This window comes from Ammospiza nelsoni, chromosome 6, assembly GCF_027579445.1.
Source record: "Ammospiza nelsoni isolate bAmmNel1 chromosome 6, bAmmNel1.pri, whole genome shotgun sequence".
Classification (NCBI taxonomy): Eukaryota; Metazoa; Chordata; class Aves; order Passeriformes; family Passerellidae; genus Ammospiza; species Ammospiza nelsoni.
Genome location: NC_080638.1, coordinates 37,763,991 through 37,781,979, shown reverse-complemented (window position 1 = coordinate 37,781,979; position 17,989 = coordinate 37,763,991). Strand labels below are relative to the sequence as shown.

At 37.2% G+C, this 17,989-nt stretch overlaps 1 protein-coding gene across 10 annotated transcripts in view; it reads left to right on the top strand.

Moving 5' to 3' along the window:
- The window catches only part of HECTD1 (HECT domain E3 ubiquitin protein ligase 1), a 59,456-nt gene that overhangs the window by 38,798 nt on the left and 2,669 nt on the right, over positions 1–17,989 (top strand). For 5 of the 10 annotated variants that reach the window (XM_059473507.1, XM_059473504.1, XM_059473506.1 and 2 more), the window contains 15 exons: positions 19–855; positions 4,228–4,449; positions 6,156–6,289; positions 7,854–8,010; positions 8,856–9,078; positions 11,538–11,592; positions 11,826–12,008; positions 12,357–12,567; positions 12,649–12,734; positions 12,895–13,022; positions 14,726–14,927; positions 15,072–15,209; positions 15,462–16,069; positions 17,596–17,674; positions 17,786–17,879. In XM_059473507.1, the coding sequence (XP_059329490.1) occupies positions 19–855; positions 4,228–4,449; positions 6,156–6,289; positions 7,854–8,010; positions 8,856–9,078; positions 11,538–11,592; positions 11,826–12,008; positions 12,357–12,567; positions 12,649–12,734; positions 12,895–13,022; positions 14,726–14,927; positions 15,072–15,209; positions 15,462–16,069; positions 17,596–17,674; positions 17,786–17,879 (3,357 nt within the window). The remainder of the gene's footprint in view (positions 1–18; positions 856–4,227; positions 4,450–6,155; positions 6,290–7,853; positions 8,011–8,855; positions 9,079–11,537; positions 11,593–11,825; positions 12,009–12,356; positions 12,568–12,648; positions 12,735–12,894; positions 13,023–14,725; positions 14,928–15,071; positions 15,210–15,461; positions 16,070–17,595; positions 17,675–17,785; positions 17,880–17,989) is intronic. The other 5 variants (XM_059473512.1, XM_059473511.1, XM_059473508.1 and 2 more) reach the window with 3 other exon arrangements.

Sequence of the window (17,989 nt, the reverse complement as noted above, 5' to 3'; positions counted from 1 at the left end):
ACTCCTGTCCCTTTCCAGGCTGGATTGATGTCACCTGGGATGCTGGTGGCTCTAACTCTTACCGTATGGGCGCAGAAGGAAAGTTTGACCTCAAGCTTGCACCAGGGTACGACCCTGATTCAGCGGCATCACCCAAACCTGTTTCATCCACTGTTTCAGGCACAACGCAGTCATGGAGCAGCTTGGTGAAAAACAACTGTCCAGACAAGACGACTGCTGCTGCAGGCTCCTCAAGTAGAAAAGGAAGCAGCAGTTCTGTGTGTAGCGTGGCAAGTAGCAGCGACATCAGCTTGGGTTCGACCAAAATGGAGCGGAGATCAGAAAGTGTATTGGAACAAAATATAGTTTCAGGCCCTGACGTCCATGAACCAATTGTTGTTCTGTCTTCTGCTGACAGTGTGCCTCAGGCTGACATAGGGTCATCTTCCAGTGCGAGCACCAGCACCTTAACAGCGGACATGGGAAACGAAAATGCAGAGAGGAAGTTAGGTCCTGATAACTCAATACGTGCTCCTGGGGAGTCCAGTGCTATATCCATGGGAATTGTTAGTGTAAGCTCTCCTGATGTGAGTTCAGTCTCTGAACTGACTAATAAAGAAGCAGCTTCCCAACGACCCCTGAGCTCTTCAGCGAGTAACAGACTCTCAGTCAGTTCTTTGTTGGCTGCTGGGGCACCCATGAGCTCCAGTGCAAGTGTTCCGAACTTATCATCTCGAGAAACTTCCAGCCTGGAGTCCTTTGTACGCAGAGTGGCAAACATAGCACGTACCAATGCCACAAACAACATGAACTTAAGCCGGAGTAGCAGTGATAACAATACTAATACTTTGGGAAGAAATGTTGTGAGTACTGCAAGTAAGTAAGCTGTTTTTATTTTTAGGTGATGATTTTGTTGTCTCTTTGGCTTTTGTTACAATTGAGTTTGGATTATGTTGGCTTAATTGAGAAATGTACTTAGAGCCAGCCTTGACCTTGTGTAGGCATGTAGAACTTATGAAGGACTCAGAGTTCCTGTCAGCTGAAAAGTGGTACATTGCCCTGTAATGTCAGATCACAGGTACCCATCAAACAGAAGGGAATTTGAAATTGATGATTGAAATTGATGTTGATTATATGTTTAAGGAGAGAGTATGGATTAGACCAAGCGATGGAAGTCTAGCCACAGTAGCTAATGTCAGGTACTTAGGCTTTCTGACCTGTGTAGATTTTGCATATTTCTGTTATTTTTCCATTTTCTCAGGAAGGGCAGTTTGTGCATATTGTGAAGTGTCTGAGCATATGAGCTAAGAACAAAGCACAAAGGAAAAAGAATGGCAGTATAATGAAATGTTAGCAGATTGCTGATTTTGTCAAACTGTATAACATAATGTACTCTAATACTGAGTGTGTTTTCTAGAGATTGTTATTAAGGCTTAGATTTGGTGAACTGTTCAGGAATATTAAATGTAGGGAAGTTTGTAGTTAACAGTGTTTTAAATGACATTATATACATCCTTTAAGCATTTGAATGCTCTTAGATTATATGTAGGAGCAAGGTATTAGCAAGATAAGTTGTAAACCTGCTTGTTGTGAGTTCACGCTTTTTTTGAGCATGCTCCCATCAAAGTTGTTGCTTGTTGGGTATTTTGTTCTCTGATGGTGATAGTACTTTAAACAGAGAACTGCATTTCATGGGCTAGGCAAGTTAGAAAAAGTGAAATTACCCAAGCTAGAAAAAAGCATAAATTTCTTGTAAAGGTTTCATTCTTGTAATGATTGTCAGTGAAGCTGGTGAAGGGTCTGGAGCAGCTATGGGGTGTTTAGTCTGGAGAAAAGGAGCCTCAGGAGAGATGCAGTTGCTCTCTGCAGCTACCTGAAAGGCGATGTAGTGTGGTGGGGGCAGCCTCTTTTCACAGGTAGGGAGTTACAGGGCAGGTTTAGATTAGATAATAGGGAGAATTTCTTCATTGAAAGGGTGGTCAGTCACTGGAATGGGTGGCTCAGGGAAGTTGATTTGCCATCCCTCAAAGTGTTCAGAGGTTGTGTGGAAGTGGCACCTGGGAACATGGTTTAGCAGTGAACATGGCAGTGCTGGCCTAACATCTGGACTCAGTCTTTGAGGTCTCTTCCAAACTTAACAATTCTATGACTCTGTGCTTCCTTATTTAGAAATGTGGTGCTTGCTTTTAGTATTTTAAAAGATTTTTAAATACTGAATGTTTTCTTTTTTGATGGGGAGATTTTTTTTTAATGTATCCTTATATTTATGTTGTGATACTGGGGATGGGGCCGAAGTCTAACTTGGAATAAAAATGTAAGTAAGATACTCAAAGAAAGCTTTCCAGGAATTGATCCTCTTATAGACAGATAGTGGCTCTGGTTCTGAACTAGTTTTATATTGAGAGGAGAAAAAAAGAGACCACCTTTAAAAAACGTGGTAAAATACTTCAACAGCTTATTTAAAATTTCATGAATGTTTGATACTATACACTGCAAAAGTTAAAAATAAGAATGAGGCATCTTAAAAATTTAATTCTGTGATGAAAATAGTCATACTTTATATTATCTGTTGTGTAGGAGTTATTTTGGTTTATGCTTTTTATATGATTAGAAACTGTAAATGGTAACTCACATTCCTAAAAGAGATCAGAGATTAAATTTGAGCAATCTCACCACTTAGAGCTCAATTAGAGCATTGTAAAACATTTGATTTATTAAAAAAAAAAATTTTTTAAATTTTTTGGGTTTTTTAGCCAGTTCAGGTTAAAAAAACCCAACCAACCAAACTAAAGACCAACCAAACCAAACAAAAACCCCCATCACCAAACAAACCCACAGCAACCCAACACCCCAAAAGTCAAGACTGAAATCATGGTTAGTGAGATAAGTCTCTCTGGACTTTCTGTACTGGTTGCATTGAAAACATCAGTATTTGCCAGAAGCTAAGTGGTGTCTAGAGTAGCCAATTTCCATTTGCTCTTGAATTCAGACCAAACATAATGCTGATGCTTAATGGCTTTTGTTTACTGTAACAGCAAAGAGTTTGCTGTTATTAATTAGCAGAAGGTAAAAGATGTGAATACTGAGCAACTTATTTTCAAGCTCTTGAGCAACAAAAGAAAAACTCTTTGGTTTTTCACTTCCATGCTTTCATAAGGAAGAACATAAGTTTATTAACAACCCTAAATTTAAAATTTGCACTTTCCCTCATCATTATGCTATGATTTCACACCCCCCTGCATTGTTATATTTTTATTTGCAATATGTTAGCTATGTTCCTAAGGGGCAGGGATGTATGTAGTAACTGTAACAGAGGAGGAAAGCAGAGATAGTAACTTCCCCCCCCCCCCCCCCAAATAATGAAACTTCTTCTTTTAAAACTGAAAAACTTGCATTTGATTAAGTTCAGAAAAAGTAGATTGAAAAGCCTAAGACTTAAATTCTTAGTATAGATGGCCCTTCAACTTTTTTTCTCCAAACAGTGAATTTAGGGTTTTGACTGAATTTAGTGAGTCTAGGTTTTTTATTGAATTTAGTGAGTCTACAGTGAATTCAGGTTTTTTTCAGTTGTTCACTAAATGCATTTGATGTTTTATTTGAATGTACATTAAGGTAACTTTTTATTTGTTACTGGCTTATTCTAAAAATTATAAATCATCTAACAAATGACTTATGTTTCACAGTAGTGTCAGTTCAGGCGTGTTGACTGTGATGAACATATATCTTAGTACTTGTTTGAAAAATAACTAGTTAGAGCTAATTTAAGAACCTTAGAAAAATGCACAGAAATCACAAGTTTCACATTTGTTTTAATATGTTCTGTTCCCAATTCCCTTATATAAAATTGTTTGCACTATATAATATTGTTATTTAGATGTTAAATTTCATTTTAGGCTTAAAGACAGATCACAATGTTGGAGTAACAGATTTCAGAAATTCTTTATATATATTGAAAATGAAATTAAGTCATTTCAGGTTTATAGGGGGATTTTGGGGATTTATTTGATAAAATTATTTATTTTAAATGTTTGCAAGGGAATAAGCTCAGAAGTGGGTGTACATGTTGTAAAGTGCACTTTTGCATTGGGAAACCCTTCCCCTTTATAGTCTGTTGTTCTTTATTATAAAATAACACACTGATAATTTTTCAACCCCAAATATATTTTTCAACACAGGAGTCATGCATGTAAGTTGTACTCTTCAAGTCATCAAATCATTTATTTTATCTTACCATATCTTTATCTATAGCTTCTCCTCTTATGGGTGCCCAAAGTTTTCCTAATCTGACTACAACTGGTACCACATCAACAGTGACCATGTCTACATCCAGTGTTACTAGCAGCAGCAATGTAGCTACAGCAACTACAGTTTTATCTGTTGGTCAGTCGCTTAGTAATACTCTAACTACTAGCCTAACATCAACATCTAGTGAGAGCGATACAGGGCAGGAGGCAGAATATTCTTTATATGGTAAGTTTCATTTTTAAATGAACATAAGCATTAGACTTCCCATTAATGACTTTCCCTTTGATCCCCTTGTTATGATTTTCTCATATAGTAGCTTATTTACTGAAAAGCATTTGAAAGTTGAGCTGTTTGTATGTTACTTGTTCTGTAAGGCAGTAAGTAAAATAATGTTAATGTAGTAGTATTTCCTTGTGTTTTCAAATCTTTATTTTCAGCACTTTCTATCCCATATTACTATTATTTATGGTATAATTTGTCTAAGTACTTGAATATTTTCCCTCATCAAGTTTAGTTCCTAATGTAGTTTGCATATGTACTTCTAATTACAATCAAAATGTTTGGGTTTTTTTGTTGTGTGGTATAGGCATGCTACATGCAAAGTCTCATGTACCTTGTACTACTCTGATTGAAAAGCATCCACCATTAGGCACATTGTACCCTTAAAACAGCTTCCAGGTATCTCAATACCATAATAGTAATTTCAAAAAATTGGAAAAAACACAAAAATTGTCAGGAGGAAAGAAATTACGTGATTTGACAAACAGATCCAGAGTTGTGTGCACACTATAACCTAGAAACAGACTTAGGACAGAGGGTACTTGAGACATATGAATACAGGGAAAGAAGATTTAGATCATTCGGTCAGTAATACACAGGAATCAAGCTGATAAAATGAAGTCAAGAAAAACCTGGGTTGTATATTGGAAAATACTTCCTAATGTAAAGTTTATTCATTTGTGAGATATTCTTGGAAGATACTTGATTTATTTAATTATTGTTACATTAAGATTGTGTTATATTTTGTTGCCTATTGAAATTGCTTGAAAAATTTCTGGTCATTTCAATGGGTATTGGAATTGAACTGCTTGGAGGCAGTTGATTAATATATCTGCATATACCATTTCTCTTTACTCTTTATTTAAGTCTAATTTGATACTTTGATTGAGTGACATGTTTAAGATATATCACCAACAACTGAGCAAGTAGAGTGCATTCTCGTATCACTAGGGGTGATAGCAACAATAGGAAAGGTGTTTGGGCAGTACAGATGGTTTCCATGTGCATAGAAAAATGTAAAAGTTCAAAGCTTCATCCCAGTCCACTTAGATTGCTGTGAACTTTGTTTCTGGTTTTGGGAGGTTGTTTTTTAAATCTTAGTGCTAAGTGAGTAAAATGGAACTTTGCCTTCAACTTCTTATTACAGTAATTAATTAGCAATTGAATCTTTAAGATATTACTCTTAAATTTTTATCTTATATGTTCTTTACATTGTAAGTTAAGGTCTAAACGACATGTTTTTAGTGGAAATTACATCACTCACCTGTTTTTAAATTATTGAGACACAGAAACACACATGCATTTGTACACCCTTTTCTGGTGATCTTTTGTAATCTCCAGTAAGTATAATTATAAAATTTTATAATCAAATGAGGAGCAGATCACTCTTGCTGATCACTATCAATTGTACCAATAGTAAGTGCTTCTGTAGTTAGGCTGTTGACTAGATCCATGGACTTTTTACCAGGTGTATACTTTTGTCACAGATTTTATTTCTGTTCTGCAGTAAGTAATGTTTTCTTTTTCTGGTTTAAGTTTGAGATTTGTTTTTGCACTCTTCCCAGTGCTTCTGTTCTCTATTTAAAAAATTCTGCTTTAAAAGTTACTCTTGTTGTTTGTTCTGTATGTAAATATATATATGTGTGTTATAGATTTTCTTGATAGCTGCCGAGCTAGTACTCTGTTGGCAGAGTTAGATGATGATGAGGATCTACCTGAGCCAGACGAAGAAGATGATGAAAATGAAGATGATAACCAAGAAGATCAAGAATATGAAGAAGTTATGGTATGATATAGTTAGCATTGATGGTATCTTAATTGACTAACAGGTGCTTTAAAAGTCCACAGATTTTATTTGGCAATAGGAAGTCCTAGCTACAATATTTCCATTAGTTAAAACAAGTTTATTTAGATTCATTTAGTTTCTTGCATATGGTCAAAACCACAAGTGTTTTTATACACTAGCATACCCAAGAAACTTACAGGTCAGAGTTCATGTCTTAAACCAGGCTAGGAACAAGTTGACAGATGTTAGAAATGATGGATCACTAGTTCACAGGCTGATGAAATGGTATAACTGTGGATATATAATGCATGCTGCTGCATTTGTAGTTGATTCAGTTTGGGGTGTGTTTAACTGTAGGCCTGTATGAAGCGAAAGTTTGCCAGAGGAAATATCTCTCTTCTAAAAAATACTCCAGCAGAAAAATCAATGGGGTGGGGGTGGGGGGGAGGTGCTGGACAAACCCAGCATGGTAGTTCACATGGTTCTTGCTTAGACTATCAGGAGTTCTGGCTTTTCATTTGGTTGTTCTTAACTGGTATGAATAGTGCTTGGTCTTATACTATCACTGAAGTGATCAGAATGAATATTGCAAAACCTAAGAGGAAAAATAGAAGGCTTCACTAATGCTAATTTAATATTTTCCAGAATAAATAGAATATTGTTTTATGGAATTATAGAAGCTTCGTCTTGTAATTAATATGCAAATATTTTTTTCATTTGAACCAATATATATAGCATTTTAACTTACTGTGTTTATGGTTTTAATAGAAACTCAGGCACATGACTAAACGTCTTGTTGTTTCACCTTCTGCACAAAGATACAAAGTTGGGAAAAAATCAAGCCAGTACAACTTAAGTGGATCTACAATGCAGACAGTAACTTTAGTTTGTAGAATGTTGATCCGTTTAAAAAAATGGTTTAATGGCATTACTATTATTTAAAAGTATAATATATTATATTTATAAATTCATAAATTATATTTATAAAAATATAATAATATTATTTTAAAATTATTAAATGGAGTTACCACAGTGTGTCATATGGTCCAGCCTCCTTGTTCAATTGGGGTCATCCTGGAGCACATGGCACAGGATTGTGTCTTGATGGTTCTTGAATATCTTCAGATTGGCACACAACCTGTCTCAGTGTGTGTTTGCTCACACAGCAAAGTTCTTCCTCGTGTTCAGGTGGAACTTGTGTGTGTCAGATTCTGTTTCTTGTCCTGTTGCTTGGCACCACTGAGAAGAGCCAGGATCCATCTTTTTGACACTGTGTCATCAGATACTGGCAGACATTGATGAGGTCCCTTCTCATTTTTCTCATTTGCCTCTTCAGGAGGCCTCTCCAGGAGCTTCACATCTTCCTGACTGAGGAGCCCCAAACTAGATATAGCACTCCAGATGCAGCCTTACCAGAGCTGAGTAGAGTTGCAGTTTAGTGTGTGGCTGTTGTATTCATGAACTCTCAATTTTTAAATCAAATTATTCTCTTTAGCAGAATCAGAAAAACAGCTAGGATTTGTGGTTTTTTTTTTTTATTTGCCTTTTTTTTTTTTTTTATTAGGAGGAAGAGGAGTATGAAACCAAAGGAGGCCGTAGGAGAACATGGGATGATGATTATGTGTTGAAACGACAGTTTTCTGCATTGGTTCCTGCTTTTGACCCAAGACCTGGTCGTACTAATGTGCAACAGACAACTGACCTAGAAATCCCTCCCCCAGGTATGCTGACAAAGTATGTGATGCTTAATCTGGCTTTAGGATGGAGATTTACTGTTAAGCGCCCACTGGATCTGGGGATGCTGTCACTATTAATCAGTACAACATGCTCTTGTGGCTGTGTGGCTTTTCTCTGTTTGAATGAGAGTTTCATCTACCCCTGCAGATCTAAGCATTATTGAGGGAAGAGTAAATTAAGTGCTGTGTAAAATGAGCATATTTAGGAATTTAACTAGGATAGTCTCTTACCATGATAAATAATAAAATTTCTTGATACATTAAAGATGTGCTAAAGATGCCTGGTTTGACCTGCAGGGACTTAACTGTGTTAATGCTACCCAGAATAGTTTTGATTGGAGAGACTGTGCTGAAACAGTGCAAAGCTGAGGCAGGAACGAGGTAATGCAGTGATGGAGAAGTGTGTACAGTCAACAGCACAGCACCTGATCTTGCTCCTTAGTTCATTCTTGTTCAAGCACGGTGGATGTACTCAAGAGTTCATTGCAGAGAGGAATAAATAGGTTTTAGCATAGATGGAAATAAGCCACTGCTTATTCTGCAGAACTGAAAGGCAGGTACTGTGTAGGAAAAGAATGCATGTGCTGTGATAATATATAAGATGTTACCAAGATACAGGCATCAGAAGGGATTTCAGAAATTTCTGTTAGTTTTGTTCCCATAAAGAAATACTTCAGTCATAATTTAGTTGATAGTTAGAACTCTGTCTCATCTCTGGCATGTGTGCAGTAAGTCATTACACTTCCTTCTTGAACCATGTTATTGACATTTAGGCCACCTTGTCATGCATTATGAATTTTTTGGTAAGGGTTCTCAAATGATTTTTGCAGGTACACCTCATTCAGAACTCTTGGAAGAGGTGGAGTGCATGCCTTCACCACGTTTAGCGCTTACCTTGAAAGTTTCGGGTCTTGGAACAACTCGAGAAGTAGAACTGCCCCTAACGAACTTTCGATCCACCATCTTTTACTATGTACAGAAATTGTTACAGCTTTCCTGTAATGGCAGTGTGAAATCAGACAAACTTAGACGGATTTGGGAGCCAACATACACGTAAGCTCACCACTTCATTATTCTGTGTAGAGACTGCTGTGGCTGATTAGCAAATGGATGTTAATTCTTTAACTCCTCCTCTGTAATAAGCAATGCTAGAATTAGATTTTTTTTTGTATTTATGTCAGGATGTTATTACTGGTTTTAAAACTACTGCTGTGCCTGCAAAACCAGGGGGAAAAATCATAACCTTTAGGGATCTGCTTGGGAAAATCCCATGACGTTATAGTCCTAGCAAAAAATCAGCCAGGAGAGTTGGTTGATTTTTTTCCAGGATCACTTTCTCCAGACTTAAGAATAAGTCTATCCCAATATGTAGGAAGTCAGAGTCAGTAGGAGACCTCCATGGATTAACAAAAAAGCATGAAAGGGAAGCATGCAAGGAGTGGAAGAAGGGTCAGGTGATCTAGGAGGAATCCTAGTTGTCCCAGCTTGAATACAGAGCATTAGGAAAGCCAGAGCACATCTGGAATTGAATCTGGTGATATGTGAATGGCAAAAGATTAGTGAACACTTTTATACAAGTCCATGGGACCCAATGGAATGTACCCATAGGAGCTGGCCATTCTCTGTTATCTTTGGAAGGTCATGAGGGTTGGGAGATACTTCTGAGGACCGGAGAAAAGGAAGTGTCATTCCTGCCTCCCTCAAAGACAGGAAAGATCTAGGGAACTACAAACTGGTCAGTCTTTCATCCCTGGAAAGGTGATGGAGATAGTCCTGGAAACCATTTTCAAATGATGAAGGATAAGGAGGTGATTGGAAGTAGGTGGAATGGATTTATGAAGAGAAAATCATGCTTAACCAGCCTTATAGCCTTCTACTATATGCCTAGCTCAGTGGATGAGAAGAAAGCAGCAGATATTATTTTTCTCAACTTTGGGAAGGCCTTTATTGCTTTCTCTCTCAGTGACAAACTTAGAAAGTATGGACTAGATAGTGTCTCAGAAATGTCTGAACTGTTGGGCTCAGATGGTTGTGTCCTTGGTGTAAAGGCCAGCTGGTGTACCCCAAGGGTTGATGTGAGTCCAGGACCTTTTAAACATCTACATTAGTGGACTGTATGATGGGACAGAGCAGACCCTTAGCTTCCAGACAAAACAAAACTGGGGAGGAGTCACTGTTGGACCAGATGGTTGTGCTGCCATTCTAAGAGACTTCATCATGATGGAGAAATGGGGAGACAGGAGCTTTGTGACATTCCACAAAGGGAGATGTAAAGTTTGTCAGCTGGGGAAAACAGCTCTGTGTGTTACCGCTCAGGCTGGGAGACAGCCTGGAAAGGAGGTTGGTGAAAAAGGCCTTGTGGATCCAGGTGGGCATAAAGTTAAACATGAGCTAGCAGTGGAGCCCAGTAGCAAGGAAGATCAGCAGCACCCTGGGCTGCATGAGGAAAGTTGAGTGAGGTGATCATCCCCATCTGCTCAGCATTGGTGAGTTACACCTGCAGTGCTCTGTCACAGTTCAGGGCTCCTCAGTACCAGAGGGACAGGAACACTGGGGTGAGTCTAGCAAGGGGCTGCTAGGATGATTAAAAGGCGCATTGCTTCTGTCATACAAAGAGTCTGAGAGATCTGTATCTGTCTAGCCTGGAGGAAAAAGGACTTGTGGGCTCTTACTGATGTGTATCAATACCTGGTGGAGGACATAGGGAAGCCAGACTGTGGACTTTTCTTTGTTGTGACATTTGAGAGGGCAAGAGTTAAAAAGGGCTCAAACTGAAATACAGGAAATTCTATTTACATGTGATATTTGAGGGCCCTTCCTGCCTCAGTTATTTTTTCAGTGTTAATTTGACCTTAATAGCTTTATAGTAATAGACAGAAATTGTATGGCTTGTGGTGGGGATTAGGGTAGTAAATGGGCTCCATTTACTACCCTAATCAATGTAACTTCTGTCATATTAGAAGAGTGATGTATATAGGAGTGACAACTGCAGTAAGGAGGGGTACAGTATTTTTAACTGTAGTTCAGATTTTGTCGGTGCTTTTCTGTGTGCCTATTTTCTGAGTTGTCTTCTGTCAAAAATTGCATGCTGTAACAAACTGGTTTTTTGTTAGAAATAGTTGAGAAACATGAGAAATAGTTGTAAATGTGCATGTCTTCTAAGTTAATGCACAGCAAGCTTCTCTAGGACTTCAAAATTTTAAAGAGTTGGTGCACGTGTAGTGAAAAATCTAAAGTTGATTTGGCAAATTGGCACAATGAAGGTTGTTTGATTACTCCAGTCTCACTTAAAGAAACATGAATACTTTGCATGATTTATCATGAAAATAGAGCTTGAGAAATTTGCTACTTCAGGGTATCTCAGACGTTTAGTGCAACAAAGAACAGCTGCTGTTGCTGTTTTACATCACAGTATCTAAATGTCACTGATACCTAACAAGTTGATGTATAACCTCAGAATTTAGAGGATGTGCTATGAGTATGAAATATTAATTTATTGTTTTGATGTCTAGAATCATGTACAGAGAAATGAAGGATTCTGATAAAGAGAAAGAAAGTGGGAAAATGGTAAGATCTACTTGTGTCTTTGTTTTATGGCTGTTTAATAAAAGCAAAAGAATATTGTTGCAGTTTTTGAAATGCTACATTAAAAAAAACTAACAGTTTTCAATTACTTAAAGAATATTAGTGAGTGTATTTGTAAATGCATGCTCCCTTAAAAAAAGACATTACATGTTGCATGTGAAATCTTAAAGACTTTACAATCAGGAAAAACCAACATTTGGTGGTTCCTGTTGTAGGGTTGCTGGTCAGTAGAGCATGTGGAGCAGTACCTTGGCACTGATGAATTACCAAAGAATGACTTGATAACCTACCTGCAGAAGAATGCAGACTCAGCTTTCCTGCGCCACTGGAAATTAACCGGCACTAATAAAAGTATTAGGAAAAACAGAAATTGTTCCCAGCTCATAGCTGCATACAAGGTATATGTCTGCATCCAAACTTTTTTTATTATGAATGGCTATGTGCTTTGTTTTGCAGCTTTAAAGATTCTTGTTGAGGGAGAGCCATGATATTTATAGGGAAGTTGAATGTTCAAAAGCCAGTTTCAAGTTTAGGTTTTGCTGCTCTTGCCTTTTCATTTTAATGTCTTCTGTTAAACATAGTTGTGTTAAAATGCATTTGGATCATGATTTGCACCATGCACAGTTTGATTAAGTGTTAAGTTTGAACACAGTAACTGTTTTGATTTTTTTTCAAATCAGTTTGGAGTACAGTCCTAGAGACAGCAACACACAGAGTTTTCATTCTTAACCATTCTCTTTTTACAGGACTTTTGTGAACATGGATCAAAATCTGGATTGAGTCAAGGGGCCATTTCTACTCTTCAAAATTCTGATATCCTTAGTTTGGCCAAGGAGCAACCCCAGGCCAAAGCTGGCAGTGGACAGAACTCCTGTGGAGTAGAAGATGTTCTGCAGTTACTTAGAATTTTGTATATAGTTGCCAGTGACCCTTACACAACACGGACTTCTCAAGAAGGTAACTTAGTTAATTGGCAGAGCTTCTGAAATACTTTAATGAAAAGAAATAAAGGAAAACTTTTCTCTTGATTATTTTCAGAAGGAGATGAGCATCCTCAGTTTAACTTTCCACCAGATGAATTCACAAGTAAAAAAATTACTACAAAGATTCTGCAACAGATTGAGGTATTACACTAATAAATTATATGCAGTGTATATCTGTAGTATTGTTTTATGACCCTGTTATTCTCTTCCTTACCTTGACTGTTGGAAATTATTGGGGTTTTTGCCATTTTTGATTTTTGAATTGTTTCATAAATGTTTTATTCCTTGCATTAAACTACAGGAACCATTGGCACTAGCAAGTGGAGCTTTGCCAGACTGGTGTGAGCAACTAACAAGCAAGTGTCCTTTCTTAATTCCATTTGAAACGAGACAGTTGTACTTCACATGTACAGCATTTGGAGCATCAAGGTAAAAAAAAAAAAAATACAAGAAGTATGATTGCTTCCTTTTTATTTTTTATGTATGACAGTTTGTAAATGCTGATTTCCAGAAGGACCTTAATCCTAATGAGACAAATTTTTCTTGCCAAATGTGAATAATTTTGGGTGATGGAAGCAAGAAGATGGAAAAACTCAGAATGACAAGGAATTTAATTTTTTAACTTCAGCTGAAGACTTGCTTGTGTACTTATATAAGCCAGGTTTTCTTATTGGCCAATTTGTCTGAGTTACAGTTCATTGCATAAAGAACTACAAAATATAAAACATTTGGAGAATCATATGAACTGGAAGTTTTTTGGAAACATGTACATTTTTATTGTTCCAGCAACTTGTGATTGTTTTGGTTCATTTATTTTTAATTCATTAATGTTTTAACAAAACAGAAAAAAACTAAGAAGAATAGGCTATTTTGAAAGTTACTATAAGTTGCATAATGAAATTGGAACAAAATCAGACTTTAAAACATACAAGGGTATTCTCTATAGTTCTTTGTTACCTCAGAATCATTAATATCTTTATTGCAGCAGTCATAAATTTTAGAGTATGTAGACAGTGTACACCTTTTTGCTGGTATACTTTTTTTTGTAACAAGAAGGAAGAAGTAGGTTTTCTTGACTGTTGCTACACTTGATTTTCCAAATCAGAGGGTAGAGAGAGAGTTGCCAAAATGACAGTTTTGTCTTACATGCAGTAGAGGTGCATTATGAGGAATGTAAAATGAGGTATTTAGAAAGAAAGAAAAAGGAAGAGAAGAAAAGGTATTAACTTGCAAGACATCAGTTTAAATCTTTTTATTGTGTAAAAATTTTAACTTCTGCAGAAGGATGGTCCATATGTTGTGATCTTTTTTGTTTTGTAAGAAGGTTGTTTTTAGAGAAGCTGCATTTTTAAGAGATGCCTCAGGAAAGATTGCATGTTAGTTACTTCATAAGTAAAAAGCTTTCTTAAGCTCTTAAAATACTGAAGTAGTTCTTGAAACTCATATATTCTGTATGAACTCTGTGTACACTCTCTGTGTCTGTCATGACATTTGACTATTTTTTCAAAACAATCAGCAGATGGTAGCTTGGAAGGTAGCTTATTGCTGCATAAATGATAATACATACAAAAATTTGGAAATTTGACTTTGTGTAAGTACTGCTATTAAATGTAGCTGTTCTTCACTGATATGGGTCAGTTTGTCTATGATTGCACTTGAACTTTGGTTCTGTGTTGCTCTAAGGAGTGTGTAAGTAAATAACTGCAAGACTTGGTCAGTATCAAGGGGGTGATGTGCAACTGCCTTACTGCATATAATGAAAAGTGTCATATGTGTCTATAACAGTTTTGAGCATCTGTGATTAAAAGCTCAACAGTAAATGCTACCTTTTGTTCTTTCCACTGTAGTGTAAAAGCTACAGAAATTCAGATCAAGAATTGTATGTTTTCATTGGTGCCATCATCAGAATCTGGCACTTAGAAATTATTTTGTTTTCTGACTTCATAAAATATGAAGCAGCCCGTATTTTGGGGCATTTCTGGCTGATAAATAGTTTAGTTTGGTTTATACCTAAAAGAAATTGGGAGGCAATTAGTACTTAAACAAGTCACTTTTTATTGGTGACTACTTTCAAGTTTTCATGCATGGAAGACATGGAAGTTTTAAACGGCTGGTGTTTGGTTTTTCTCCAGAGCAATTGTGTGGCTGCAGAACAGACGTGAAGCCACTGTGGAACGGACAAGGACCACGAGCACAGTGCGCCGGGATGATCCGGGGGAATTCAGAGTTGGACGCCTCAAACATGAAAGAGTGAAAGTTCCGCGAGGTGAATCCTTGATGGAGTGGGCAGAAAATGTCATGCAGATTCATGCAGACAGAAAATCTGTTCTAGAGGTAAAGCATATCTGCCTAGCAGAGCGAGGTTAGATAGCTGTTTCCAATGTACTGGACAGGATATTGAATATCCTGCTCCATTACCAACACCGAACATTTCACTAGGATTTTCATTTACTATTAACTTTCCTTATGTTTTTCTAGGTTGAGTTTTTAGGGGAGGAAGGAACAGGCCTGGGTCCTACCTTGGAATTTTATGCATTGGTGGCAGCAGAATTTCAGAGGACAGATTTGGGAGCTTGGCTTTGTGATGATGATTTTCCAGATGATGAGTCCAGACAGGTACATTTTAATTTGTATTTTAAACTGAGTACTTGTGTAAAAAAAATGGAAAATGAGCTAGACATCCAGGTAGGAAGAATACATGTTCATACAGCAGCTAATAATCATGGTCAAGAATGATCACTGGTCCGCAGCTTGTTTTTTTAATTCTTCCCTTTTTAACAGAGCAGTAGGGTATAAGAAGTTAGTGCAGCTATCTAATGAAATCCACCTTTAATCATGTCTGCTTTTTTTGTCTCTCTCTTAAATCAGGTTGATATCGGTGGTGGACTGAAACCACCTGGCTACTATGTACAGAGATCATGTGGACTGTTTACAGCACCATTCCCACAAGATAGTGATGAACTTGAAAGAATAACCAAACTCTTTCATTTCCTTGGAATTTTCTTGGCTAAATGCATTCAGGACAATAGACTTGTGGATTTACCCATTTCTAAGCCTTTTTTTAAACTCATGTGTATGGGGGACATTAAAAGTAACATGAGTAAGTTGATATATGAATCACGGGGTGACAGAGACTTGCACTGTACTGAGAGTCAGTCAGAGGCTTCCACAGAAGAAGGACATGATTCCTTGTCAGTAGGAAGTCTGGAGGAAGACTCCAAATCAGAATTTATTCTTGATCCACCAAAACCTAAGCCTCCTGCCTGGTTTAATGGAATTTTGACATGGGAAGACTTTGAATTAGTAAACCCACATAGAGCTAGGTTTCTAAAAGAAATTAAGGACCTTGCAATTAAAAGACGTCAAATTCTAAGCAACAAAAATCTGTCAGAAGATGAAAAGAACACAAAACTACAGGAATTAATGCTGAAGAATCCGTCAGGTTCAGGGCCTCCTCTTAGCATAGAGGACTTGGGGTAAGTTTTCATATTTATTTATACATAGGCAAATAATCTTGTGTTAGAGAAAGAAGCCAACACATAATTACAAATGAATTAGTAATAAAGCTTAGTTTTTAAATAGCATCTTTGCAAGGGGGAATCCATGGAGATGCAGCCATATTCTTTTTCTTTGGTTTGAGGATTTTTTCTTCTCACTTGCTCAGTTTCCTAATCTTAAATTTGGCTATGTTGCAATGATGTATGACTCTGGAGACATAAATACTTGTAAAAACAACTGCTTGTAAAATTACAGCTTTAAAAAAAGGGTGATTCAGTAATTTCTTTGCTCTGATAACTTGAAATGTATCAAGTGTTTTGGAGAGCTTTTAAAGAGGACAGATTGACATCTCTGTTTGTGTTCCTAGTACAATGTATAAATCCATGTTAAACAGAGCATGTATTGAGTTCTAGCAACTGTAAAAGACAAACTACTCATACCTGTGTAAACCCATGTTAGGATGTCATCTTCCCTAGTTTTAAATACTTCCTGTGAAACAATAATTTTTCTACCATTATATTTTAATCATATTGTGCCACAAAAATTATGTAGTGTCAGAATTCAGTAATTACTTAAGGCTTTGGAATCATAGACTGTCCTGAGCTGGAAGGAACCTCCAAAGATCAACCTGCACAGCACCATCCCCAAGGGTCACACCCTGTGCCTGAGAGCATTGTCCAAACACTTCTTGAACTCCCCCAGGCCGATGCTGTGATCCCTTCCCTGAGGAGCCTGTTCCAGTGCCCAACCCCCTCTGGGGGAAGAACATTTTTCTAATACTCAGCCTAAACCTCCCCTGACACAGCTTGAGGCCATTCCCTCATGTCCTGTCACTGTCACCACAGAGAAGAGATCAGTGCCTGCCTCTCCTCTTCACTGTAACTGCAGTGAGGTCTCTCCTCAGTCTCTTCTCCAGGCTGAATAGACCAAGTGACCTCAGCCACTTGTATGCCTTCCTCTCTAGACCCTTCCCCATCTTTTTAGCCCTTCTGTCAGTGATCTCTAATAGAGATCACTAATCTCTAATTATATCCTCAAAGAGCTTGTGGAATTTAGCCTGCCTTGTTATAGAGAGAAGGCAAGTAGCACTGTTGAAGAGCCTAAATGCCTTATAGTTCAAATGGCTCTGTAATTGTTATTGCTGGAATTTAATGGAAATAGTTTTTCTGAATTTATGAACTAAATTAAATTATTTGAGTAGTTTTGAAGCTGATAGCTCTAAAATTTCAATTTATGATATTTTCAGTGGGTATCAAATCCAGGTAAATAGAGAGTAAGAATGTGTTTGCATACCATATGTTTGAAACACATATTATCTGTGCAGTCCATTACTGTTTGTAGTTCTGTACTTTTGTATATACATGAACAGTGGTTCAAAGTGATCCACTCACAATGATTTGAAATCCAGTGAGGTGCTTTTGGGTGTGACAGGTTGTAAATCTGGTGTGTTTACAAAAGCAGTAGCAGACTTGTTTTCAGTTATTAACTACTTTGTATTTTGAAGTTTAAATTTTCAGTTTTGCCCTTCGTCCAAAGTATATGGGTTTACAGCTGTGGATCTCAAACCAGGTGGTGAAGATGAGGTGAGAAAAGAACCTACCTTTACAATTTAACCATCAGTTCAATTTTTATGGTCTCAATAATAATTTTAATGAACAGTGAATTCTTAGAGTATCTATCTACTGTCTTTGCAGACTGTAACAATGGATAATGCAGAGGAGTATGTAGATCTCATGTTTGACTTCTGCATGCATACTGGTATACAGAAACAAATGGAGGCCTTCAGAGGTAATTGTAAATATAACAATGTATATGAGGTTAGGTGGAATAATGGGTGTTTAGGGGATGCTGGTTGAAAGTGGTGGCATAGAATGGCTTTCAAAAATAAACTTTTTACT